The sequence below is a fragment of the Crinia signifera genome, chromosome 6 (genome assembly GCF_055691185.1).
Source record: "Crinia signifera chromosome 6, ASM5569118v1, whole genome shotgun sequence".
Classification (NCBI taxonomy): Eukaryota; Metazoa; Chordata; class Amphibia; order Anura; family Myobatrachidae; genus Crinia; species Crinia signifera.
The window spans coordinates 15,364,120-15,390,678 of NC_139222.1; the positions used below are offsets into that span (position 1 = coordinate 15,364,120).

Here is a 26,559-nt window from a genome sequence, read left to right on the forward strand (position 1 = left end):
TGAAGCCATCAGGTCTACCTGAGGACATCCCCATTTTCGAACCAGTCGCTGAAAAACCTGAGGATGAAGGCACCACTCTCCCTGGTGGACATCCTGCCGACTTAGGTAGTCGGCCTCCCAATTTTTCACTCCTGGAATGAAGATCGCTGAGATGGCCATCGCATGATCCTGAGCCCACACCAGGATTCGGGTTACCTCTTTCATGGCCGTCCGACTTCTTGTGCCGCCCTGTTTGTTTATATAGGCGACCGCGGTGGCGTTGTCGGACTGAACCCGGACTAGTCGACCCTGAAGCAGGGGTTGTGGTTGGATGAGAGCGTAATATATTGCTCTGAGTTCCAGAATATTGATGTGTAGGCAGGATTCCAGACAAGTCCAACGGCCCTGGAACTGATGGTCCAATGTCAGTGCTCCCCATCCTCGGAGACTTGCATCCGTTGTGATGACCGTCCAATTCCAAAGAGCGAAACGTTTCCCCTCCCTGAGATTGGCTGAGTGAAGCCACCATGAAAGGGAGAGCCTCGCTCTTGGGGACAGGGTCACCAGACGTTGTAGGTGTAGGTGTGATCCTGACCATTGTCTCAAAAGATTTAGTTGAAATGGTCTTGACCTAAAGCGAGCATACTGGACTGCTTCGAAAGAAGCGGTCATCTTCCCCAGCAGACGCGTGCAGAGGAGTACTGAGACCTTCCTGTGCTGCAGTACTAGACGCACCGACTCCTGCAGTGATCTGATCTTGTCTTCCGGTAAGAAAACCCTCAGTTGTATCGTGTCCAGGATCAATCCCAAAAACTGCATCCTCTGCGATGGCTGCAGCTGGGACTTTTCGTAGTTTAGGATCCAGCCGTGTTCTACCAGTATCCTCTTGGTCAGATTGATGTTTGTCAATAGTTCCTCCTGAGAAGAGCCCTTCAGAAGGAGGTCGTCCAGATATGGTATTATCGTTACGCCTTTTGAGCGAACAATCTCCATCATTACGGCCATCACCTTGGTGAACACCCGAGGTGCCGAGGAGAGGCCAAAGGGCAGGGCTTGAAATTGCTAATGGTGTTGCAGAACTGCAAATCGCAGAAAAGCCTGGTGGGATGGGCAAATTGGAATGTGCAGGTAGGCGTCCCTGATATCCAGGGATACCAGGAACTCCCCCTGACTCAAACCTGCAATTACAGATTGAATGGATTCCATCTTGAATTTCAGAGGCTGTAGGTACGGATTCAGTTGTTTCAGGTTCAGGATGGGACGAGCCGATCCGTCCGGTTTCGGCACCAGAAACAGGGTAGAATAAAACCCTTGGTTCCTTTCCTCCATCGGGACTGGGAGTATCACTTCCATCCTTTGAAGCTTGGCAATTGCTTCCCTCAAAAGGATTGCTTTTTCTGGAGAAGCTGGCCAACCTGTCTTGAAAAATCTCTGAGGAGGAAACATGAATTTTATCTGGTAACCATCTGACACCCGATCCCGTACCCAAGCATCCTGACAAGACTGAAGCCACGCATGCTTGAAGTGCCTCAAACGCGCTCCCACCTGGAGGGTCTCCTTCAGGGAGAGGAGACCGTCATGCCTGTTTAGGGGTGGACTTTGCCTCCTGCTGTACTGTGGCCATACTTCTTCCTCTGCCCCGAGTTCCCCTCTGGGCGACGGAAGCTCCTCTCGATCTACCGCGAAATCTGTTTTGGGGACAAAAGGACCTAAGTGTGACTCTGAAAGGTCTTACGAGGGGCAGGTGGAGCAGCTGAAGGGAGGAAAGAAGACTTACCCCCCGTTGCCAGAGAGATCCATTTGTCTAGTTCTGCTCCAAACAAGACTTCTCCCTTGAAGGGCAATGCTTCAACCGCCCGCTTGGACTCCGCATCTGCCTGCCACTGCCTAAGCCATAAAGCCCTGCGCGCAGAAATGGATAAGGCTGAAATACGTGCGGACATTTTACAAATGTCAGCCGAAGCCTCCATCAGGTAGTCAGAGGCCTCCCGTATGTGTTCAGCTAACCTATTAAGCTCGGCTGGGTCTGGGTTGTCTTTTAAACCTTCAGAAATCTTGGAGGCCCAGACCCCCATTGCTTTGTTTACCCAGCATCCTACCTGCGCTGGTCTCTGTAAAACTCCTGCCGCAGAGAAAATTAACTTTAAAGTAAGCTCCAACTTACGGTCAGAAGCATCCTTGAGAGATGTGGCCCCAGGCACCGGCAATACCATCTTCTTAGATAGAGGAGTCACCGATGGGTCCACCACCGGAGGCGTTTCCACTTTCTTCCTACTATCTGCAGGGAGTGGATAAGAAACATAAAATTTCCTAGGAATCTGAAATTTTTTATCTGGATGATTCCAGGCCTGTGTAACAAAATCATCTAATTCCTCAGACTGAGGGAAGCTAGACGACTGTTTGGGCCTCTTCCCAAACAGAGAAGGCCTTGCTGGAGTCTCAGATGTATCAACATAATCCGTGGCTAACTTCACCATGGCAATCAAATCCTCTAAGCCATGTACCACAGGATCAGGGTCCGGTAGGACCGCCATTTGCTGATCCTGAGTCTCTGGTGCAGCAGCGCTAGGAATATAATATTCTCCTTCCTCTAACTCAGGCATTTCGTCTGAATCAGTGCCAGAGTCATGAGTAAACGGCCTCCTTCCCTGTGAGAGAATAGGGGGCAGTAAAGATGCCTGACCCTGCTCCGCAGAAGCCGGCGGGACAAGGGCTTTTGTTAACCCCTGTACAGCTGTGGCTAAAGAGATTTGTTGGTCTCTTGCCTGCTCTCTGTCTTTCTGCGAGGCAGAAAGTTCAGAAGCCAAACGTGTCATTACCTCAGTAAGCTGAGAAGCTCATACCGGTGCTTCCTGAGCTGTGGATGAGGAGGGGTTAACTGCACATTTCGGTACTTATGTAGTATCTGGGCTCCCGATTTAGAAATCGGGTCGGATCGGGCACATCACATCGCATGCGACCAAATCGGATGCGATGGACCCGATTTTTCCATAGGATTCAATGTTAAAATGGACTGAGTCCATTTTAACATGGAATTCAATGGGAAAAGGGGTCCTTTTCATACCCCTACTATCCAAGTGGGCATGGAGTTGGATATAAACCTGTGGCGAGCCACCAAGCCCGAAGCGTGGCGAGCCCAGCGAGGGGACACAATACCGTCCGCTCGCCACGCTTCGGGCTCGGTGGCTCGCCACAGGTTTATATCCAACTCCATGCCCACTTGGATAGTAGGGGTATGAAAAGGACCCCTTTTCCCATTGAATTCCATGTTAAAATGGACTCAGTCCATTTTAACATTGAATCCTATGGAAAAATCAGGTCATCGCATCGCATCTGATTGTATGCCTTAACTTAAGGCATACAATAAAAAAATTGGGCGCCCAGATACTACATAAGTACCCACATTTCCCACAGAAAACAACTCCATCAGCAGAAGGAGTAAACTTCCCCTTACAGCCCTTACATTTGGTGTTCCCTCCTGCCATACTGAACAGAGATATAACACCACACTCACACACTTCCAACAGTAAGAATAAGGTTAGAAGTGAAACTGACAGGGGAGACCGCAGAGAAAGGGTTAAGAGCTGGCCCGGCCAAACTTGCCTTACAACAAAGGCACTGTAGCCTAACAAACTTTAGCACAGCCCAAATCTGGCTCACCCTACTCTAGCCCCCGCTGTGTACCTCACAGACTGGGTAGAGTATATGCGGGACGGTCACCGGAGTCAGGATTACTGCACAGCCTGCACGCTCTGCCTGAGGCGCCAAAGTCTAAAAATGGCCGCCAGCAGCGCTGCAGGGGGCTGAACGGAGGTTCTGAGCCTTGCCTGGTTACCCCCCTTACTGAGGAGGGGTCTGCGCTAAGCCCCGCCTCCCGTCCACGCTCCGGTGCCAGGGCTTCTATACGCAGAAAAACCCCTCTGCTATCCGCCATTATTGTTTTGCTGACCTCCTCCACTAACTGGAGAGAGGTCAGAATACTCACAGCCGTCCTGCTGGCCGGTCGGCGGAGCGGCTGTGGAAGCGTCGCGCTGCCGCCATTTCTGTCTATGGGGCGCGCGCGTCTTCACAGAGACTGTGGTCACCCGGGCGCAGTGCTTTGTAGCGGCGGCTGGGTCCCCCCGGCAGCGCCCACGTAGCAGGCTGGCAGTGACAGCATACTGCCAGCCTGTCCTCTTGCTTTAAAACATAATAAAGACCTAACTAATGACAATTGCCCAGGAGCATCAGAAAACATGCCCAGCTCCCTTGGGCACGATCTAAGACTGCCGGGGGGGGGGAGAAGGGGAGGAGTTGGCCACACTGAATTTACAATAGAGTGCCCTAGCTCCCTGAGGTCGCCCTTCTATCCCCACTGTCTACGCTCCAGTGACACCTAGTGGAGGAAGGAGAAATAACAAGAATACAGTACAAATAAAGAGCGCCACAGTTCAATACACATTACAGCTTGGATACAAGTAGTGAGGACTCAATATACAACTAGAGTACACTGAGTGTTGGAGTATAGGAGAGCTGTGAGTGACATGTGAAGAGAAGTGGGCTTTGACAACAGGAGGGAAGAGGGCCCTACTCGGAGGAGCTTACAATCTAGTAGGAAGGGGAGACAGATTACAAGAGGTGCAAGCAAGTGGGTGGTGGTTAGATAGCAGGATGTAAACAGGCAAGGGGTCGGAGAACCAGCTGGTTTATGCAGTGGAAGGGTATGCTTTGATGAATAGGTGAGTTTTCAGTGCCCGTTTGAAGCTTTGCAAGGTCGGGGAGAGTCTAATGGAGCGAGGGAGTGCGTTCCACTGAAGGGGTGCAGCACGGGCAAAGTCCTGTACTCTAGCATGGGAAGCAGTGATCAGGGTGGAGGAGAGACGACAGTCGTCAGCCGACCGTAGAGGGCGGGAGGGTGTATGAATGGAGATGAGGTTAGAGATATATGGAGCAATGGAATTAGAGATGGCCCTGTATGTGAGTGTGAGGTGTTTGAAGAGGATTCTGTAGGGGAATGGAAGCCAGTGCAGATTTTGTTGAAGAGGAGTAGCAGAATTAGAGCGGCGGGAGAGGAAGATAAGCCTGGCTGCAGCATTGAGGACAGATTGGAGAGGAGCTAGTTGGGATTGAGCGAGGCCGGTGAGAAGAGCATTACAGTAGTCAAGCCGTGAGATGACTAATGAGTGGATGATCAGCTTAGTTGCACTCTGTGAGAGAAAGGGCCTGATGCGAGCAATGTTGCGTAACTGGAACCGGCAAGAATGGGCCAGCGTTTGGATGTGGGGTGCAAAGGAGAGGGAGGAGTCAAGAGTGACACCCAGGCAGCGGAGTTGGGGAACAGGGGAGATGATGGTGTTGTTAACAGTGATAGAGATATTAGTAGGGGGCATAGCTCTGGGTGGGGGAAAGATAATAAGTTCGGTTTTGTCCATATTCAGCTTCAGTAATCGCTCAGACATCCAGGTAGAGATGGCAGCGAGGCAGTTCGAAACTTGAGAGAAAACAGTGGGGGACAGATCAGGAGAGGAGAGGTAGATTTGGGTGTCATCCGCATAGAGGTGATATTGGAGGCCAAAGGAGTTAATGAGTGCACCCAGAGAGGAGGTGTACAGAGAGAACAGAAGGGGGCCAAGGACGGAACCCTGAGGGACCCCGACAGGAAGGATGGAAGGTGGTGAGGTGGAGCCAGAGGCAGAGACTGAGAAGGAACGGTTGGAGAGGTAAGAGGAAAACCAGTTGAAGACTGTGCCAGAGAGGCCAATGTTTTGGAGTGTGTGGAGGAGGAGAGGGTGATCCACAGTGTCAAAGGCAGCAGATAGGTCCAAAAGGATAAGCAGGGAGAAGTGACCCTTGGATTTGGCTGACAGCAGGTCATTGGTGACTTTCACTAGGGCAGTCTCAGTGGAGTGAAGTGGGCGAAAGCCAGATTGAAGGGGATCTAGGATGGAGTGGTCAGACAGGTAGCTGGTGAGACGCCTATAAACCAGCCGTTCTAGTATTTTAGAGGCAAAGGGGAGAAGAGAGATAGGGCGGTAGCTTGTGGGAGATAAAGGGTCCAGGTTTGTTTTTTTAAGAATAGGTGAGACCAGAGCGTGTTTGAAGGGTGAGGGAAAGATGCCAGTAGAAAGAGATAGGTTAAAGAGGTGAGCAAGATGGGAGCAGCCAGTGGGGGAGAGGGAACTGAGGAGACGGGAGGGGAGAGGGTCCAAGGGACAGGTAGAGGGGGGAGAGGATGAGATGAGGGAGCGAAATTCCTCAGCTGTAGTAGGGCAGAAGTATGACAGATTGGGGTAGTTGGGAGGGGAGGATGATTGGGGTGGGTGGGCAGCAGAGGGGGTATGGGACGAGATATCATGTCGGATTATCTCAATTTTAGAGAGGAAGAAAGAGGCAAAGTCAGTGGCAGCGAGGGATGAAGGGAGGAGGGGTGGTATATACGTGATTATATAGGGGACCCCCATACCTGCTTTCCCCTAGGGATTTCCTCTTCCTTACACTGCTGATTACCTGGTACATACATCTCTTCTTCTCCCTCTGTATCTTCTGCGTTAATATCAGTCACATCCGTCTCTTCTTCTCCCTCTGTATCTTCTGCCTTCGTATCGGTTACATCCTTCTCTTCTCCCTCTGTATCTTCTGCCTTAACATCAGTCACATCCGTCTCTTCTTCTCCTTCTGTATATTCTACCTTAATATCAGTCACATCCGTCTCTTCTTCTCCCTCTGTATCTTCTACCTTAATATCAGTCACATCCGTCTCTTCTTCTCCCTCTGTATCTTCTGCCTTAACATCAGTCACATCCGTCTCTTCTTCTCCTTCTGTATCTTCTACCTTAATATCAGTCACATCCGTCTCTTCTTCTCCCTCTGTATCTTCTACCTTAATATCAGTCACATCCGTCTCTTCTTCTCCCTCTGTATCTTCTGCCCTAATGTTAATCATGTGGTTTTCATCCTATATAAAGCAGCAATAAAATACATTTTACAATTCAGTAAAAGATTATATAATACAAATATTTGGATGTATTCTGATTCTCTACAGATCATATAGTGAAAGTCACTTTGGTATATAGAGAAGACCACAAATCCCACAAACCTTATCCTCCTGTGGGGTCCTGTGAGTCTCCTCTGTACAGTCCTGGTAATACAGAGGACGGGGACATTTCTTTGGGGTATCTCTGTTACTGGGCCCATCTGTAGGAGACACACAGTGACTGAGGACATGGTATATATGTGATTATCCTGGGAATACAGAGGACGGGGACATCTCTCTGGGGTATCCCTGTTACTGGTCCCATCTGTAGGAGACACACAGTGACTGAGGACATGGTATATATGTGATTATCATGGGAATACAGAGGACGGGGACATCTCTCTGGGGTATCTCTGTTACTGGGCCCATCTGTAGGAGACACACAGTGACTGAGGACATTGTATATATGTGATTATCCTGGTAATACAGAGGCCGGGGACATCTCTCTGGGGTATCTCTGTTACTGGGCCCATCTGTAGGAGACACACAGTGAGTGAGGACATGGTATATATGGGATTATCCTGGGAATACAGAGGACGGGGACATCTCTCTGGGGTATCTCTGTTACTGGGCCCATCTGTAGGAGACACGCAGTGACCGAGGACATGGTATATATGTGATTATCCTGGTAATACAGAGGACGGGGACATCTCTCTGGGGTATCTCTGTTACTGGGCCCATCTGTAGGAGACACGCAGTGACTGAGGACATGGTATATATGTGATTATCCTGGGAATACAGAGGACGGGGACATCTCTCTGGGGTATCTCTGTTACTGGGCCCATCTGTAGGAGACACACAGTGACTGAGGACATGGTATATATGGGATTATCCTGGGAATACAGAGGATGGGGACATCTCTCTGGGGTATCTCTGTTACTGGGCTCATCTGTAGGAGATACACAGTGACTGAGGACATGGTATATATGGGATTATCCTGGGAATACAGAGGACGGGGACATCTCTCTGGGGTATCTCTGTTACTGGGCCCATCTGTAGGAGACACGCAGTGACTGAGGACATGGTATATATGTGATTATCCTGGGAATACAGAGGACGGGGACATCTCTCTGGGGTATCTCTGTTACTGGGCCCATCTGTAGGAGACACACAGTGACTGAGGACATTGTATATATGTGATTATCCTGGTAATACAGAGGCCGGGGACATCTCTCTGGGGTATCTCTGTTACTGGGCCCATCTGTAGGAGACACACAGTGACTGAGGACATGGTATATATGTGATTATCCTGGGAATAGAGAGGACGGGGACATCTCTCTGGGGTATCTCTGTTACTGGGCCCATCAGTAGGAGACACACAGTGACTGAGGACATGGTATATATGTGATTATCCTGGAATACAGAGGAGGGGACATCTCCTCTGAGGTATCCCTGTTACTGGGCCCATCTGTAGGAGACACGCAGTGACTGAGGACATGGTATATATGTGATTATCCTGGGAATACAGAGGACGGGGACATCTCTCTGGGGTATCTCTGTTACTGGGCCTATCTGTAGGAGACACGCAGTGACTGAGGACATGGTAGATATGCGATTATCCTGGGAATACAGAGGACGGGGTCATCTCTCTGGGGTATCTCTGTTACTGGGCCCATCTGTAGGAGACACGCAGTGACTGAGGACATTGTATATATGTGATTATCCTGGGAATACAGAGGACGGGGACATCTCTCTGGGGTATCTCGGTTACTGGGCCCATCTGTAGGAGACACACAGTGACTGAGTACATGGTATATATGTGATTATCCTGGGAATACAGAGGACAGGTACATCTCTCTGGGGTATCTCGGTTACTGGGCCCATCTGTAGGAGACACGCAGTGACTGAGGACATGGTATATATGTGATTATCCGGGGAATACAGAGGACGGGGACATCTCTCTGGGATATCTCTGTTACTGGACCCATCTGTAGGAGACACACAGTGACTGAGGACATTGTATATATGTGATTATCCTGGGAATACAGAGGATGGGGACATCTCTCTGGGGTATCTCTGTTACTGGGCCCATCTGTAGGAGACACACAGTGACTGAGGACATGGTATATATGTGATTATCCTGGGAATACAGAGGACGGGGACATCTCTCTGGGGTATCTCTATTACTGGTCCCATCTGTAGGAGACACACAGTGACTGAGGACATGGTATATATGTGATTATCCCGGGAATACAGAGGACGGGGACATCTCTCTGGGGTATCTCTGTTACTGGGCCCATCTGTAGGAGACACGCAGTGACTGAGGACATTGTATATATGTGATTATCCCGGGAATACAGAGGACGGGACATCTTCTCTGGGGTATCTCTGTTACTGGGCCCATCTGTAGGAGACACACAGTGACTGAGGACATTGCATATATGTGATTATCCTGGGAATACAGAGGACGGGGACATCTCTCTGGGTATCTCTGTTACTGGGCCCATCTGTAGGAGACACACAGTGACTGAGGACATGGTATATATGTGATTATCCTGGGAATACAGAGGACGGGGACATCTCTCTGGGGTATCTCTGTTACTGGGCCCATCTGTAGGAGACACACAGTGACTGAGGACATGGTATATATGTGAGTATCATGTAATGTGTGTATGTAGGTGGCTGTCAGTACCGCTCCCCACTAAAGTCTCCTGTTACCCATTGATTGTGAGGGGCCGGTAATTCTCCATCATCCGGTCCTTGTGTAACTCCCAGGTGCTCTGGAAATTCTTCTTATGATTCAGCGGGTGCGCACCGTGACAGAGAGACAAGTGCAGGCGTATGTCCCCTGTGTGTGCAGGCGTATGTCCCCTGTGTGTGCAGACAAAAGAAAACACCGTTAAGATCCAACTCAATTTACTGACATAGATGTTTTGTTGTCCAGGCAGAGTCCTTCCACCGCCAGGGCCAATCTCTGTTCATCTGCCGGGGCCCATACACACAGAACGATGATATATCGCAGGTACACACTGGCTGATGGACTGTCAATATATATTGTCCATTTAAATCAAAACGGACAATATATCGGCCAGTGTGAATTCCCCTTAACTCTCAGGGGATCAGATGTACTAAGCTTGAAAAAAAAGTGATAAAGTGCCAATCAGCCCCTAACCTTCATGTTGCAGCCCATTTAAAAATGGCAGTAAGGAGCTGATTGGTTGGTGGGTTTATCACTTTCAAGGCTTAATAACATCTCACCCTCTGTCTGCTCTCCCTGCTCCTGGCTGTTTCTTTATAGGTCTCCAGGTCTAGGGATCTCCTCTCCCCCTCAGCTCCTTGCAAATGATTGGCTCCTAGGGCCCCAGCAACAACCAGCCCCCTGTCCCCTCTGCCCTGCGACCCAAGTATCCAATCCCCAGACAAGGCTTCTTCCCGCCTAAAGCAGTTGCTGGGCAGAGGTGACCCAGGTGTCTCTAGCCTGGCTGACAGGGTCACCTAGAGTTCAGGCCTAACCGAACACAGGGCTACACAGGCTGCCATACCCATATATGCCAACATAAAGGGGCCCCTATTTGTACATAACTCTGGGGTACTACACTTGTAATAATCCTTGTTGTTCCTCTAAATATTCCCATTCCTGCATGGAGAGATAGAAAGTAACAACCTTACACCCTATAGGGACACGGGTTACCCCCCTATGCACCAAGCTCCTGGAGAAGTGTCAGGTGTAATAAAACTATATTGTATTTACCAGTGTGCGCCACATAGCCGGGAGAATGTGAGTGTATATTACGGTGTGGTGTGTGCGGTAACACCAAATCACCCCCGGCGGCTGTGACAAACAGTAACATAACCCCCCAACTTCCACAGGAAAGGGGGGGGGGGGGTTACATAAGACTCCTGCAGGGTCGGTATAATAGCACCAGGTACAAGGGCTACAAGGATCAGGATGCCGATTCTCGGAACACCGACATCCTCATCGGGATTATCAGAGGTGGGCTAACGTATGACCTAGGGTTAGGCTGGGGGGCAGGATTAGGCACTAGTGGGGGACCTAGGGTTAGGCTGCAGGGGGGGGGGGGGGCAGGATTAGGCACTAGTGGGGACCTAGGGTTAGGCTGCAGGGAGGGGGGGGCAGGATTAGGCACTAGTGGTGGGACCTAGGTTTAGGCTGCAGGGAGGGGGTCAGGATAATACACTAGTGGTGGGACCTAGGATTAGGCTGCAGGAGGGGGGGCAGGATTAGGCACTAGTGGTGGGACCTAGGGTTAGGCTGCAGGGAGGGGGGCAGGATTAGGCACTAGTGGGGGGACCTAGGGTTAGGCTGCAGGGAGGGGGGGGCAGGATTAGGCACTAGTGGTGGGACCTAGGATTAGGCTGCAGGGGGGGAGGGGGCAGGATTAGTCACTAGTGGGGGGACCTAGGGTTAGGCTGCAGGGAGGGGGGGCAGGATTAGTCACTAGTGGTGGGACCTAGGGTTAGGCTGCAGGAGGGGGACAGATTAGCACTAGTGGTGGGACCTAGGATTAGGCTGCAGGGAGGGGGTCAGGATAATACACTAGAGGTGGGACCTAGGGTTAGGCTGCAGGGAGGGTGGGCAGGATTAGGCACTAGTGGGGGGAACCTAGGGTTAGGCTGCAGGGAGGGGGGGCAGGATTAGGCACTAGTGGTGGAACCTAGGGTTAGGCTGCAAGGGGGGGGGCAGGATTAGGCACTAGTGGGGGGACCTAGGGTTAGGCTGCAGGGAGGGGGGGCAGGATTAGGCACTAGTGGTGGGACCTAGGGTTAGGCTGCAGGGGGGGGGCAGGATTAGGCACTGGTGGTGGGACCTAGGGTTAGGCTACAGGGAGGGGGCAGGATTAGGCACTAGTGGGGGGACGTAGGGTTAGGCTGCAGGGAGGGGGCAGATTAGGCACTAGTGGGGGGACCTAGGGTTAGGCTACAGGGAGGGGGCAGGATTAGGCACTAGTGGGGGGACCTAGGGTTAGGCTGCAGGGAGGGGGCAGGATTAGGCACTAGTGGGGGGACCTAGGGTTAGGCTGCAGGGAGGGGGCAGGATTAGGCACTAGTGGTGGGACCTAGGGTTAGGCTGCAGGGGGGGGGGGCAGGATTAGGCACTAGTGGGAGGACCTAGGGTTAGGCTGCAGGGAGGGGGCAGGATTAGGCACGAAGAAGAGGATAGTGTTGGGGGGGGGGATATGGTCGACAGTGATTAGGTCCTGAGCTCAACCACATAGAAGCGTATATAACAATGGACGACATTATAATGTCTGCCTCTGACACATTCCCCTGGCTAGAATTATGGGAAACGGCTACATACAAAAATTCCCCTGGCTAGAATTATGGGAAACGGCTACATACAAAAATATCGCTACCAGGCATCGACCCCCATCCTGAGCAAACCCGTATACAATAGGAAACCGCACAGCGCTCTCCCGATGTCCGGAAGATGGTTCTCACACCCGACTCGTTCTTCCCATAACTTTCCTTTCTCTCTATTACTTACAATACGCTGCTGATATAATTCTTTCATATGTTTGTTATATATGTATACATCAAGTTACAATACAAATGTTTATATACACTGCTGCCTGATACGTCACACATCAGTTCTATACCAAATTACAGGTTGTTTCTTATATGTGACGGATGTAAATGTATAAGGCTGCAAAATGTACAAATCACACAATGTAACACTGTATAGCAGCCATTGGGATGTGTATATGATGCACCGCGGCCGGGAACAGCTACAACCTAGGCTGCATTACATAACCCCCAATAATCAGGGCCCAATATGGGGGTTACACTGCTGCACACCCGGTTACCCGGAATAGAACACCCTACTTACGTCCGGACCGAAGGAATGAAGACCGGCGCCGCTGGTCCCGGAGAGAAGCTGAGGCGCGCTGCGAGCGGGAAGCCAGGTGGAACGCATAGTGACCGGAAGTAGACCGGATACAGGAAGTCAGTTGGAACGCACAGGCCGGAAGTCGGGAGTAGCTTCCTCTCCCGGGGCGAGAGAGGAGATCATTCACGGCTGCAGTGCAGGGGCACGACAGCGGCTAATAATGCTGCTTTCAGACCGCATAACTGGCTTTGACCCTGTATTTGGAAACGTTTCCAAAAACGGGTCTGCCAGATAAAACCCCTTTCAGACCGCAGCACTTAAACGGTATATTACCGTTTAAGTGCCGATTTTTTGACACTGGCAGACCCGTTTTTGGAAACTTTCCAAATACAGGGTCAAAGCCAGTGCAGCCTTCAGCACTCCCCTCCATGCAGCTTCCCCCCCCCCTCGCGTGTCGACCGAGCGCATGTCGACGCCCCCCGCGCATGTCGACGCCCCCCGCGCATGTCGACGCCCCCCGCGCGTGTCGACGCCCCCCCACCCCCCCCGCGTGTCGGCGCCCCCCCCCCCGTGTCGACTTACCCCGTGCCGGTACCTCCGTTGTGGACTGCAGCTCAGTATGCTCGGAAAGCACTTATGAAAAAAGTGTCTTCCAGAAAATGGCTGCCCCATAGGAAACCCAGTTTAAAAAAACTGTCTTCCGTATGGGGGCAGCCATTTTCTGAAAGACACTTTTTTCATAAGTGCTTTCCGAGCATACTGAGCTGCAGTGCCGGGAACCACAACGGAGATACCGGCACGGGGTAAGTCGACACGGGGGGGCCGTCGACACGCGCGGGGGGGGTCGACACGCGGGGGGGCCGTCGACACGCGCGGGGGGGCGTCGACACGCGCGCGGGGGGTGTAGACACGCGCGCGGGGGGCTCCAGTGCTGTGAATACTTAATGAGCTCATTAATGAGCTCATTAAGTATTCACTGGGCTGAATTTAGGACCCAGCTCATTGGCTGGGTCCTAAATACCGTTTCTGAGCCGATTTTTTGGCTAAAATACCGGTTCAGAAACGGGTAGGACCCTGCATTTTAACCGGTTAGAAAAAACGGCATTTTCTAACCGGTTAAGTGGGACTGGACCTTTCAGACCGCACACATTACCGTTTTAAAACGGTAAAAAAACGGCAATTTACCGTTTTAAAAGTGCGGTCTGAAAGGGGCATTAGTGAAAAGGATCTATAATGATGTCACCCCCCATGTGACCGGCTGTCCTCATCAGGGGGAGGAGTCTGAGGATCAGTAGCATTTGCAGTATCAGGTACACACCCGCGGCACCCCTTCCCTCCCTACTGTCATTCAGGACTAGGAGGGAAGGAGGTCAAATGGTTATGTCTAAATCGAAGTGGGCTAAGGGACGTCCTGACGTCACAGGGGAGAAGAGGGGGTGCAAGCTCGGAACAAGGGTCTCAAACGGACCATTGCGGTTAGGTCTAAATCGAAGTGGTCTGAATAAACCAGAACATTTAGAAATTCGATTCAATTTGAATATTAATAGTGAATATAATGGGTGAATCTATTGAGTTAAGATGTAGGAACATCTCATGCAGAGATTCATGGTTATCTTTCCAAATTAGGAAGACCCCATCTATGAAACGATGATGAAATGCCAGTTTACCTCCAAACTGCGAGTGTATATGGGCCCTCACATACATATCCATAAATAAGTTAGCGGATGAGGGTGCGATGTTACTGCCCATAGCTGTGCCCACAGTTTGGAAGCAGGTATTGGTCATCGTATCTAAAATAATTACATGTAAGAGTGAGCTCCAACAAAGAAATAAAAAAAATCAGTAGGGGGATCAGTGTGATTATTTGCTTGCAATGCCTCCCTACCGTCTGAAGCCCCAAATCATGGGCAATCACTGTATATAAAGACGCCACATCCATAGTGGCCAGAAGGTGTTTGTCATTATAAGGGGTCTTCATTAGTTTGTTGATGAAATCGGTGGTGTCTTAAAAGTAGCTGTTCGGAGGAGGACATGATAGAGGTGGACCTGAAGGACCATCGGACTCCGGAGTGCCAGGAGCACCACTTACAACTGCCTCTGCTGGGTGCCCGCAGCTTCCCCCCTGCTGCTCGCTGTGCAGTGACAGAACTTATTTCTCAGTCAGGTAAGGTGGCACTCATAGAAGAACAGCGGGGTTTTGATCCTTCACAGGAACTAAAGGACGTTCAAGGGTAAGTATTTTCGCTGGAAGGCGACCCAGCGCGCAGGACAGCCGTGGATGCCTGCTCCCCTGGAAGGAGACCCGGCGCGCAGGACAGCGGCGGATGCCTGCTCCTCTGGAAGGAGACCCGGCGCGCAGGACAGCCGCGGAAGCCTGCTCCTCTGGAAGGAGACCCGGGCGCAGGACAGCCGTGGATGCCTGCTCCTCTGGAAAGAGACCTGGGGCGCAGGACAGCCACGGATGCCTGCTCCCCTGGAGACAGATGCCTGCACAGTGTGTGGATGCTCTGCCCCACACAGCCTGCAGACCCCATCTCCCTTTTCATCGGGAGCTGATTGGCAGCTTGGGTGCTCTTAGCACAGCCGCAGACCCTGCATAGCGCTGTGACAGATAATGCTGTTGAGGGGGACTTGTGGAGGAGCCGCCGCGCGCAAATGCAACACTGATCCGGGCTGCAGCAGTAATGGTTACAGTAGCTGTGTTATTTCTTCCTTTAGGTTTTATAACTAATATTTATTACTAATATTATAATAATATTTTATGGGTTGTTTTGTGGGGATTTATATAATAGTTGTTAATAAAAGTTTGTGTTTTATATTTTAAACTTGGCCAGTGCCCCGCATACCACCATCTGTTATTTGGGCTGTATACACCGTGGTAGTAGTTATCATCTCTTCTTATTCACATAGTATAATATAACACTAAGAGAAGGTCCGGGTAATCTGTGAGGTTCTTGTATAGTATGTATCATTGTGTGTGTCCGGTGCCTGTTAGGTATCAGGATGTCACTGTCTGTCTCTCCATGCAGGAGGGGGAGTATATAGAGGAGGAACACAGGGGTCTGTACAAGGACATGATGATGGTGAATCACCGGCCCCTCACATCACTGGGTAAGAGGAAACATTTATTATATAGGGGAGGACAAGTATGAGGGCCCCCTATGTAATCACATATATACCATGTCCTCAGTCACTGCGTGTCTCCTACATATGGGCCCAGTAACAGATATACCCCAGAGAGATGTCCCCGTCCTCTGTATTCCCAGGATAATCACATATATACCATGTACTCAGTCACTGTGTGTCTCCTACAGATGGGCCCAGTAACAGAGATACCCCAGAGAGATGTCCCCGTCCTCTGTATTCCCAGGATAATCACATATATACCATGTCCTCAGTCACTGCGTGTCTCCTACAGATGGGCCCAGTAACAGAGATACCCCAGTGAGATGTCCCCGTCCTCTGTATTCCCAGGATAATCACATATATACAATGTCCTCAGTCACTGCGTGTCTCCTACAGATGGGCCCAGTAACAGGAATACCCCAGAGAGATGTCCCCGTCCTCTGTATTCCCAGGATAATCACATATATACAATGTCCTCGATCACTGCGCGTCTCCTACAGATGGGCCCAGTAACAGGAATACCCCAGAGAGATGTCCCCGTCCTCTGTATTCCCAGGATAATCACATATATACCATGTCCTCAGTCACTGCGTGTCTCCTACAGATGGGCCCAGTAACAGAGATACCCCAGAGAGATGTCCCCGTCCTCTGTATTCCCAGGATAATCACATATATACAATGTCCTCAGTCACTGCGTGTCTCCTACAGATGGGGCCAGTAACAGGAATACCCCAGAGAGATGTCCCCGTCCTCTGTATTCCCAGGATAATCACATATATACAATGTCCTCAGTCACTGCGTGTCTCCTACAGATGGGCCCAGTAACAGGAATACCCCAGAGAGATGTCCCCGTCCTCTGTATTCCCAGGATAATCACATATATACAATGTCCTCGATCACTGCGCGTCTCCTACAGATGGGCCCAGTAACAGGAATACCCCAGAGAGATGTCCCCGTCCTCTGTATTCCCAGGATAATCACATATATACCATGTCCTCAGTCACTGCGTGTCTCCTACAGATGGGCCCAGTAACAGAGATACCCCAGAGAGATGTCCCCGTCCTCTGTATTCCCAGGATAATCACATATATACAATGTCCTCAGTCACTGCGTGTCTCCTACAGGTGGGCCCAGTAACAGAGATACCCCAGAGAGATGTCCCCATCCTCTGTATTCCCAGGATAATCACATATATACATGTCCTCAGTCACTGCGTGTCTCCTACAGATGGGCCCAGTAACAGGAATACCCCAGAGAGATGTCCCCGTCCTCTGTATTTCCAGGATAATCACATATATACCATGTCCTCAGTCACTGTGTGTCTCCTACAAATGGGCCCAGTAACAGAGATACCCCAGAGAGATGTCCCCGTCCTCTGTATTTCCAGGATAATCACATATATACCATGTCCTCAGTCACTGAGTGTCTCCTACAGATGGAGCCAGTAAGAGAGATACCCCAGAGAGATGTCCCCGTCCTCTGTATTCCCAGGATAATCACATATATACCATGTCCTCAGTCACTGTGTGTCTCCTACAGATGGGCCCAGTAACAGAGATACCCCAGAGAGATGTCCCCATCCTCTGTATTCCCAGGATAATCACATATATAAAATGTCCTCAGTCACTGCATGTCTCCTACAGATGGGGCCAGTAACAGAGATACCCCAGAGAGATGTCCCAGTCCTCTGTATTCCCATGATAATCACATATATACCATGTCCTCAGTCACTGTGTGTCTCCTACAGATGGGCCCAGTAACAGAGATACCCCAGAGAGATGTCCCCGTCCTCTATATTCCCAGGATAATCACATATATACTATGTCCTCAGTCACTGCATGTCTCCTACAGATGGGGCCAGTAACAGAGATACCCCAGAGAGATGTCCCAGTCCTCTGTATTCCCATGATAATCACATATATACCATGTCCTCAGTCACTGTGTGTCTCCTACAGATGGGCCCAGTAACAGAGATACCCCAGAGAGATGTCCCCGTCCTCTGTATTTCCAGGATAATCACATATATACCATGTCCTCAGTCACTGCGTGTCTCCTACAGATGGGGCCAGTAACAGAGATACCCCAGAGAGATGTCCCCGTCCTCTGTATTCCCATGATAATCACATATATACCATGTCCTCAGTCACTGCGTGTCTCCTACAGATGGGCCCAGTAACAGAGATACCCCAGAGAGATGTCCCAGTCCTCTGTATTCCCAGGATAATCACATATATACCATGTCCTCAGTCACTGTGTGTCTCCTACAGATGGGCCCAGTAACAGAGATACCCCAGAGTGATGTCCCCGTCCTCTGTATTCCCAGGATAATAACATATATACCATGTCCTCAGTCACTGTGTGTCTCCTACAGATGGGCCCAGTAACAGAGATACCCCCAGAGAGATGTCCCCGTCCTCTGTATTCCCAGGATAATCACATATATACCATGTCCTCAGTCACTGCGTGTCTCCTACAGGTGGGCCCAGTAACAGAGATACCCCAGAGAGATGTCCCCGTCCTCTATATTCCCAGGATAATCACATATATACTATGTCCTCAGTCACTGCGTGTCTCCTATAGATGGGCCCAGTAACAGAGATACCCCAGAGAGATGTCCCCGTTCTCTGTATTCCCAGGATAATCACATATATACCATGTCCTCAGTCACTGCATGTCTCCTACAGATGGGCCCAGTAACAGAGATACCCCAGAGAGATGTCCCCGTCCTCTGTATTCCCAGGATAATCACATATATACAATGTCCTCAGTCACTGCGTGTCTCCTACAGATGGGCCCAGTAACAGAGATACCCCAGAGAGATGTCCCCGTCCTCTGTATTCCCAGGATAATCACATATATACCATGTCCTCAGTCACTGCGTGTCTCCTACAGATAGGCCCAGTAACAGAGATACCCCAGAGAGATGTCCCCGTCCTCTGTATTCCCAGGATAATCACATATATACCATGTCCTCAGTTACTGCGTGTCTCCTACAGATGGGCCCAGTAACAGAGATACCCCAGAGAGATGTCCCCGTCCTCTGTATTCCCAGGATAATCACATATATACCATGTCCTCAGTTACTGCGTGTCTCCTACAGATGGAGCCAGTAACAGAGATACCCCAGAGAGATGTCCCCGTCCTCTGTATTCCCAGGATAATCACATATATACAATGTCCTCAGTCACTGCGTGTCTCCTACAGATGGGCCCAGTAACAGAGATACCCCAGAGAGATGTCCCCGTCCTCTGTATTCCCAGGATAATCACATATATACCATGTCCTCAGTCACTGCGTGTCTCCTACAGATGGGCCCAGTAACAGGAATACCCCAGAGAGATGTCCCCGTCCTCTGTATTCCCAGCACTGTACAGAGGGAACTCACAGGACCCCACAGGAGGATAAGGTAGGTGGGATTTAGGGTCTTCCCAATATATTAAAGTCACTATCATTATATGATCTGTAGAGAAACACATTACATCCAAATATTTGTATTATATAATCTCTTACTGAATTGCAAAATGTATTTTATTGCTGCTTTATATAGGATGAAAAACACTTGATTAACATTAGGGCAGAAGATACAGAGGGAGAAGAGACGGATGTGACGGATAGTAAGGCAGAAGATACAGAGGGAGAAGAAGAGACAGATTTGACTGATATTAAGGTAGAAGATACAGAGGGAGAAGAAGAGATGGATGTGACTGATATTAAGGCAGAAGATACAGAAGGCGGAGAAGAGACGGATGTGACTGATATTAAGGCAGAAGATACAGAAGGCGGAGAAGAGACTGATGTGACTGATATCAAGGTAGAAGATACACAAGGAGAAGAAGAGACGGATGTAACTCATACGAAGGCAGAAGATACAGAGGGAGAAGAAGAGATGTGTGTACCAGGTAATCAGCAGTGTAAGGAAGAGGAAACCCCTACAGATATCAGCACAGGTGAGTAATAAACACTTATTAAAAGCCCAATATTCCTCTGTCAATAAAAAACAATCATTAATCCTACACCCTCCTCTGTCAGTACAACCTAAGGACTGTATCTGCCCAGTGGGGGAGTCAGGAGCCATCAGCCCCTATTATGCTCCTGCTCTCCCCCTCACATCATGTCACTATGTGTTACCAGCCCAGAGATCTGACCAGTCTCCTCCCCGCACTCTCTGGTGTATCTCATACATCAGGTGCCATCAGCCCCTATTATACTCCTGCTCTCCCCCTCACATCATGTCACTATGTGTTACCAGCCCAGATATCTGACCAGTCTCCTCCCTGCACCCTCTGGTGTATCTCATACATCAGGTGCCATCAGCCCCTATTATACTCCTGCTCTCCCCTCACATCATGTCACTGTGTGTTACCAGCCCAGAGATCTGACCAGTCTCCTCCCCGCACTCTCTGGTGTATCTCATACATCAGGAGCCATCAGCCCCTATTATACTCCTGCTCTCCCCTCACATCATGTCACTGTGTGTTACCAGCCCAGAGATCTGACCAGTATCCTCCCCACAATCTCTGGTGTATCTCATACATCAGGAGCCATCAGCCCCTTTTATACTCCTGCTCTCCCCCTCACATCATGTCACTGTGTGTTACCAGCCCAGAGATCTGACCAATCTCCTCCCCACACTCTCTGGTCTATCTCATACATCAGGAGCCATCAGCCCCTATTATACTCCTGCTCTCCCCTCACATCATGTCACTGTGTGTTACCAGCCCAGAGATCTGACCAGTCTCCTCCCCGCACTCTCTGGTGTATCTCATACATCAGGAGCCATCAGCCCCTATTATACTCCTGCTCTCCCCTCACATCATGTCACTGTGTGTTACCAGCCCAGAGATCTGACCAGTATCCTCCCCACAATCTCTGGTGTATCTCATACATCAGGAGCCATAAGCCCCTATTATACTCCTGCTCTCCCCCTCACATCATGTCACTGTGTGTTACCAGCCCAGAGATCTGACCAGTCTCCTCCCCGCACTCTCTGGTGTATCTCATACATCAGGTGCCATCAGCCCCTATTATACTCCTGCTCTCCCCATCACATCATGTCACTGTGTGTTACCAGCCCAGAGATCTGACCAGTCTCCTCCCCACACTCTCTGGTGTATCTCATACATCAGGAGCCATCAGCCCCTATTATACTCCTGCTCTCCCCCTCACATCATGTCACTGTGTGTTACCAGCCCAGAGATCTGACCAATCTCCTCCCCACACTCTCTGGTCTATCTCATACATCAGGAGCCATCAGCCCCTATTATACTCCTGCTCTCCCCTCACATCATGTCACTGTGTGTTACCAGCCCAGATATCTGACCAATCTCCTCCCTGCACCCTCTGGTGTATCTCATACATCAGGAGCCATCAGCCCCTATTATACTCCTGCTCCCCCCCTTATATCATGTCACTGTGTTACCAGCCCAGAGATCTGACCAGTCTCCCCCCCACACTCTCTGGTGTATCTCATACATCAGGAGCCATCAGCCCCTATTATACTCCTGCTCTCTCCCTCACATCATGTCACTGTGTTACCAGCCCAGAGATCTGACCAGTCTCCTCCCCACACTCTCTGGTGTATCTCATACATCAGGAGCCATCAGCCCCTATTATACTCCTGTTCTCCCCCTCACATCATGTCACTGTGTGTTACCAGCCCATAGATCTGACCAGTCTCCCCCCCACACTCTCTGGTGTATCTCATACATCAGGAGCCATCAGCCCCTATTATACTCCTGCTCTCCCCTCACATCATGTCACTGTGTTACCAGTCCAGAGATCTGACCAGTCTTCTCCCCATACTCTCTGGTGTATCTCATACATCAGGAGCCATCAGCCCCTATTATACTCCTGCTCTCCCCTCACATCATGTCACTGTGTGTTACCAGCCCAGAGATCTGATCAGTCTCCTCCCCGCACTCTCTGGTGTATCTCATACATCAGGAGCCATCAGCCCCTATTATACTCCTGCTCTCCCCCTCACATCATGTCACTGTGTGTTACCAGCCCAGAGATCTGACCAGTCTCCTCCCTATACTCTCTGGTGTATCTCATACATCAGGAGCCATCAGCCCCTATTATACTCCTGCTCTTCCCTCACATCATGTCACTGTGTGTTACCAGCCCAGAGATCTGACCAGTCTCCTCCCTGCACTCTCTGGTGTATCTCATACATCAGGAGCCATCAGCCCCTATTATACCCCTGCTCTCCCCGTCACATCATGTCACTGTGTGTTACCAGCCCAGAGATCTGACCAGTCTCCTCCCTGCACTCTCTGGTGTATCTCATACATCAGGAGCCATCAGCCCCTATTATACCCCTGCTCTCCCCGTCACATCATGTCACTGTGTTTTACCAGCCCAGAGATCTGACCAGTCTCCTCCCCACACTCTCTGGTGTATCTCATACATCAGGAGCCATCAGCCCCTATTATACTCCTGCTCTCCCCCTCACATCATGTTACTGTGTGTTACCAGCCCAGAGATCTGACCAGTCTCCTCCCCACACTCTCTGGTGTATCTCATACATCAGGAGCCATCAGCCCCTATTATACTCCTGCTCTCCCCCTCACATCATGTCACTGTGTATTACCAGCCCAGAGATCTGACCAGTCTCCTCCCCACACTCTCTGGTGTATCTCATACATCAGGAGCCATCAGCCCCTATTATACTCCTGCTCTCCCCCTCACATCATGTCACTGTGTGTTACCAGCCCAGAGATCTGACCAGTCTCCCCCCCACACTCTCTGGTGTATCTCATACATCAGGAGCCATCAGCGGCCATTATACTCCTGCTCTCTCCCTCACATCATGTCACTGTGTGGTACCAGCCCAGAGATCTGATCAGTCTCCTCTCCACACTCTCTGGTGTATCTCATACATCAGGAGCCATCAGCCGCCATTATACTCCTGCTCTCTCCCTCACATCATGTCACTGTGTGTTACCAGCCCAGATATCTGACCAGTCTCCTTCCCACACTCTCTGGTGGTGTATCTCATACATCAGGAGCCATCAGCCCCTATTATACTCCTGTTCTCCTCCTAACATCATGTCACTGTGTGTTACCAGCCCAGAGATCTGACCAGTCTCCTCCCCACACTCTGTGGTGTATCTCATACATCAGGAGCCATCAGCCCCTATTATACTCCTGTTCTCCTCCTAACATCATGTCACTGTGTGTTACCAGCCCAGAGATCTGACCAGTCTCCTCCCCACACTCTCTGGTGTATCTCATACATCAGGAACCATCAGCCCCTATTATACTCCTGCTCTCCCCCTCACATCATGTCACTGTGTGTTACCAGCCCAGAGATCTGACCAGTCTCCTCCCCACACTCTGTGGTGTATCTCATACATCAGGAGCCATCAGCCCCTATTATACTCCTGTTCTCCTCCTAACATCATGTCACTGTGTGTTACCAGCCCAGAGATCTGACCAGTCTCCTCCCCACACTCTGTGGTGTATCTCATACATCAGGAGCCATCAGCCCCTATTATACTCCTGTTCTCCTCCTAACATCATGTCACTGTGTGTTACCAGCCCAGAGATCTGACCAGTCTTCTCCCCACACTCTCTTGTGTATTACCAGCCCAGATATCTGGGTTGGTGATAGACATGCACGGTGGGGGAGGGTGGAGTGGTTTATGGTTAGGTATGTCATAGTTGGGGATAGACATGCAGGGTGGGGGAGGGTTGGGTGGTTTTGGTTTAGGTATGTCACAGTTGGGGATAGACATGCAGGGTGGGGGAGGGTTTGGTGGTTTGGGATTAGGTATGTCACAGTTGGGGATAGACATGCAGGGTGGGTTTGGGTGGTTTGGGATTAGGTATGTCACAGTTGGAGATAGACATGCAGGCTGGGGGAGGGTTGGGTGGTTTGGGATTAGGTATGTCACAGTTGGAGATAGACATGCAGGCTGGGGGAGGGTTGGGTGGTTTGGGATTGGTTACAGTATGTCACAGCTTTTGCTTTGAGCGGGCTTACTAGTATATGTATATACAATCACCTGGAGCACTTTGTGTAGTGGGGACGCAGTTGTGTGTAATTCAGCCCACAAGTTTCCTGTATTTATGTATGAGGGCAGTCTGGATGGATATTGGGGTTCAGCAATGTCACTGGCTGACATAATGATGACATCATAGTGACACAGTGATGTAGGGGTGAGCAGTGCTGTCTGGCAGGGAATACAGAGTGTTACCACCACTGGGGCAGGAACTGATGAGAATTACTGTATAGTCTCTGTAGGGTGGAGTTATGTGTCTACACTGTATAAAGTCCTGGGCATAATAATAATTATATTATCTCCAGCAGGGGGAGACACATACAGGGATGTCCTGGAGGAAGATCGCATCTTATCTGCTGATACTAAACTAGAAGATGACATTACACAAGACTCTCCAGGAGACATCCCCAGTACCCCAAATATACATCCAGTACCTCCCAGTGCTTATATATCATCTGATCCCTCTAATCGTGATGTCTGTTCTTCTAATACCTCAGCTATTGTCACACATCATGCAGATCACACATGTGATACACAATGTCCCTGTTCTGGGCGTGGGAAATGTGTAATATCTAAACCACATGTTGTTACACATCAGAGAAGTCACACAGGTGAGAGGCCTTTTCCATGCTCTGAGTGTGGGAAATGTTTTACACAATCATTTCTTGTTACACATCAGAGATGTCACACAGGAGAGAGGCAATTTCCATGTTCAGAGTGTGGGAAATGTTTTAAACAGAAGTCATTTCTTGTTAGACATCAGAGAATTCATACAGGTGAGAAACCATTTTCATGCTCTTTGTGTGCAAAATGTTTTACACATAAGTCAAATCTTGTTACACATCTGAGAAGTCACACAGGTGAGAGTACATTTCCATGTTCAGAGTGTGGGAAATGTTTTCAACACAAATCAGAACTTGTTACACATGAGATAATTCACACAGGTGAGAAATCATTTCCATGCTCTGAGTGCGAGAAATGTTTTAAAATTAAATCACGTCTTGTCGCACATTATAGAAGTCACACAGGTGAGAGGCCATTTAAATGCTCTCAATGTGGGAAATGTTTTGCGCGGATATCAGTTCTTGTTAAACATCAGACAATTCACACAGGTGAGAGGCAATTTCCATGCTCTGAGTGTGAGAAAAGTTTTCTGTATAAATCAGACCTTGTTAGTCATCAGAGAAGTCACACAGGTGAGAGGCCATATCCATGTTCTGAGTGTGAGAAATGTTTTACATGCCAATCACAACTTGTTAGACATCAGAAAATTCACACAGGTGAGAGGCCATTTCTATGCTCTGAGTGTGGGAAATGTTTTAAACAGAAATCAAATCTTATTACTCATCAGAGAAGTCACACAGGTGAGAAACCATTTCCATGTTCTGAGTGTGAGAAATGTTTTACAAGCCAATCAAAACTTGTTAGACATCAGATAATTCACACAGATGAGAGGGCATTTCTATGCTCTGAGTGTGGGAAATGTTTTAAACATAAAACAAATCTTATTACTCATCAGATAATTCACACAGGTGAAAAACCATTTCCATGCTCTGAGTGTGGGAAATGTTTTACACAGAAATCAAGTCTTCTTACACATCAGAGACGTCACACAGGTGAGAGTCCATTTCCATGCTCTGAGTGAGAAATGTTTTCTGTATAAATCAGATCTTGTTAGACATCAGAGAAGTCACACAACTTAATCCATATGCATGCTGTGAGTTTTAGAAATGTTTTACATACATTTCCAATCTTCCTACCCATCAGAATTCACACAAGAGTAAAGCATTACAATGAGCTGATCTACAACAGGGTTGTAACCACAATCCTGTAACATTATGAGTGATCCTTCATCAGGTAATTGGAACGTGTGTCAGTAATATAAGACTGGAAAAGGTCACTCAGGTGTAACTTATAGTATGTGTATATTCCAGTAGATCTCTGCCCCACTCACCACATTACTGACAGACCATAGTGTTACAGAAGTGTCTACATGTTATCCATGTCAGTCACACACGTAACAGAGAACATGCAGGACCATTTATACAGACATTCTGGAAGTGTTTGGGTAGAACCCAGGTTTTGCTGTTGTGGAATGGTGGATTATGGGAAGTATTTCTTCCTGGTGGGGACAAACAATAAAACATTCACTTTTATTTCTCTGTCTTGACATTGAATTGATTTTTTGGAGATTATCTTTGACTTTTCTGGAGAAATAAGCAATCGAATGGTGTTTTCTTAATTAAAATATGTCAATATAGGGCATGGCTTGGTAGGGAAGGAGAGCAGAATCGGCCTGGGAGAGTTCTTGCATTACGCCACTTATAATAGCCCTATTCCCTTACCGGAGTCTCGTTCCTGCTGCCCATACCTCCTTCCCGCATCCTTCTATATCCCCAGGTGTTGGTGAGACTGCACTGCGGAGCCGGAGAGTGTTTTTTGACGTGGGCTGCAGGTTGCAACTTACCCGCTGCACTGGAGCTGGGACCTCATTTTAGGTGTTTGCCCGCCGAGACCACCCGGCAGCACAACGTTACATACGCAGCAACAATCAACTCGATCCTGTGGCGGGTCAGACACCCGCCACCGGCTGAGACGCCGGATGGAGGCCAGTCGCATTGGGACTGAATCCCCTAACAAGTAAGGTG

General features: G+C 49.6%; 2 protein-coding genes across 7 annotated transcripts in view; one reads left to right on the top strand and one right to left on the bottom strand.

Annotated features, from left to right (window-relative positions):
• LOC146010024 (uncharacterized) overlaps nt 1-26,559 on the bottom strand; it is a 437,588-nt gene that overhangs the window by 15,775 nt on the left and 395,254 nt on the right. For 2 of the 5 annotated variants that reach the window (XM_083150830.1, XM_083150829.1), the window contains exon 1: nt 6,422-6,514. Coding sequence is in view for 3 of the 5 variants with exons in the window: in XM_083150827.1 (XP_083006953.1) it covers nt 6,466-6,901 (436 nt within the window). In the remaining 2 variants the exon portion in view is untranslated. Of the gene's footprint in view, nt 1-6,421; nt 6,914-7,054; nt 7,371-26,559 lie in introns of those variants that run through there. The other 3 variants (XM_083150827.1, XM_083150825.1, XM_083150826.1) reach the window with 3 other exon arrangements.
• Nucleotides 14,950-26,164, top strand: LOC146010064 (uncharacterized). 2 transcript variants are annotated; one of them, XM_083150929.1, is made up of 4 exons: nt 14,950-15,890; nt 19,214-19,311; nt 19,453-19,852; nt 24,217-26,164. In XM_083150929.1, exons 1-4 carry the CDS (start codon nt 15,743-15,745, stop codon nt 25,554-25,556), a joined length of 1,986 nt encoding a protein of 661 aa, XP_083007055.1. In that variant the 5' UTR covers nt 14,950-15,742; the 3' UTR covers nt 25,557-26,164. The 2 variants fall into 2 exon arrangements, with proteins under 2 accessions (XP_083007055.1, XP_083007056.1); XM_083150930.1 differs by having other exon boundaries at nt 24,220-26,164.

Excerpts from the sequence above, each read along its gene's own strand:
- LOC146010064 (XM_083150929.1), top strand. The coding sequence starts at position 15,743 with ATGTATCATTGTGTGTGTCCGGTGCCTGTTAGGTATCAGGATGTCACT. Across the intron at positions 15,891-19,213 it reads CCGGCCCCTCACATCACTGG|ATGGGCCCAGTAACAGGAAT; the intron begins GTAAGAGGAAAC and ends TGTCTCCTACAG. Across the intron at positions 19,312-19,452 it reads GGACCCCACAGGAGGATAAG|GATGAAAAACACTTGATTAA; the intron begins GTAGGTGGGATT and ends TGCTTTATATAG.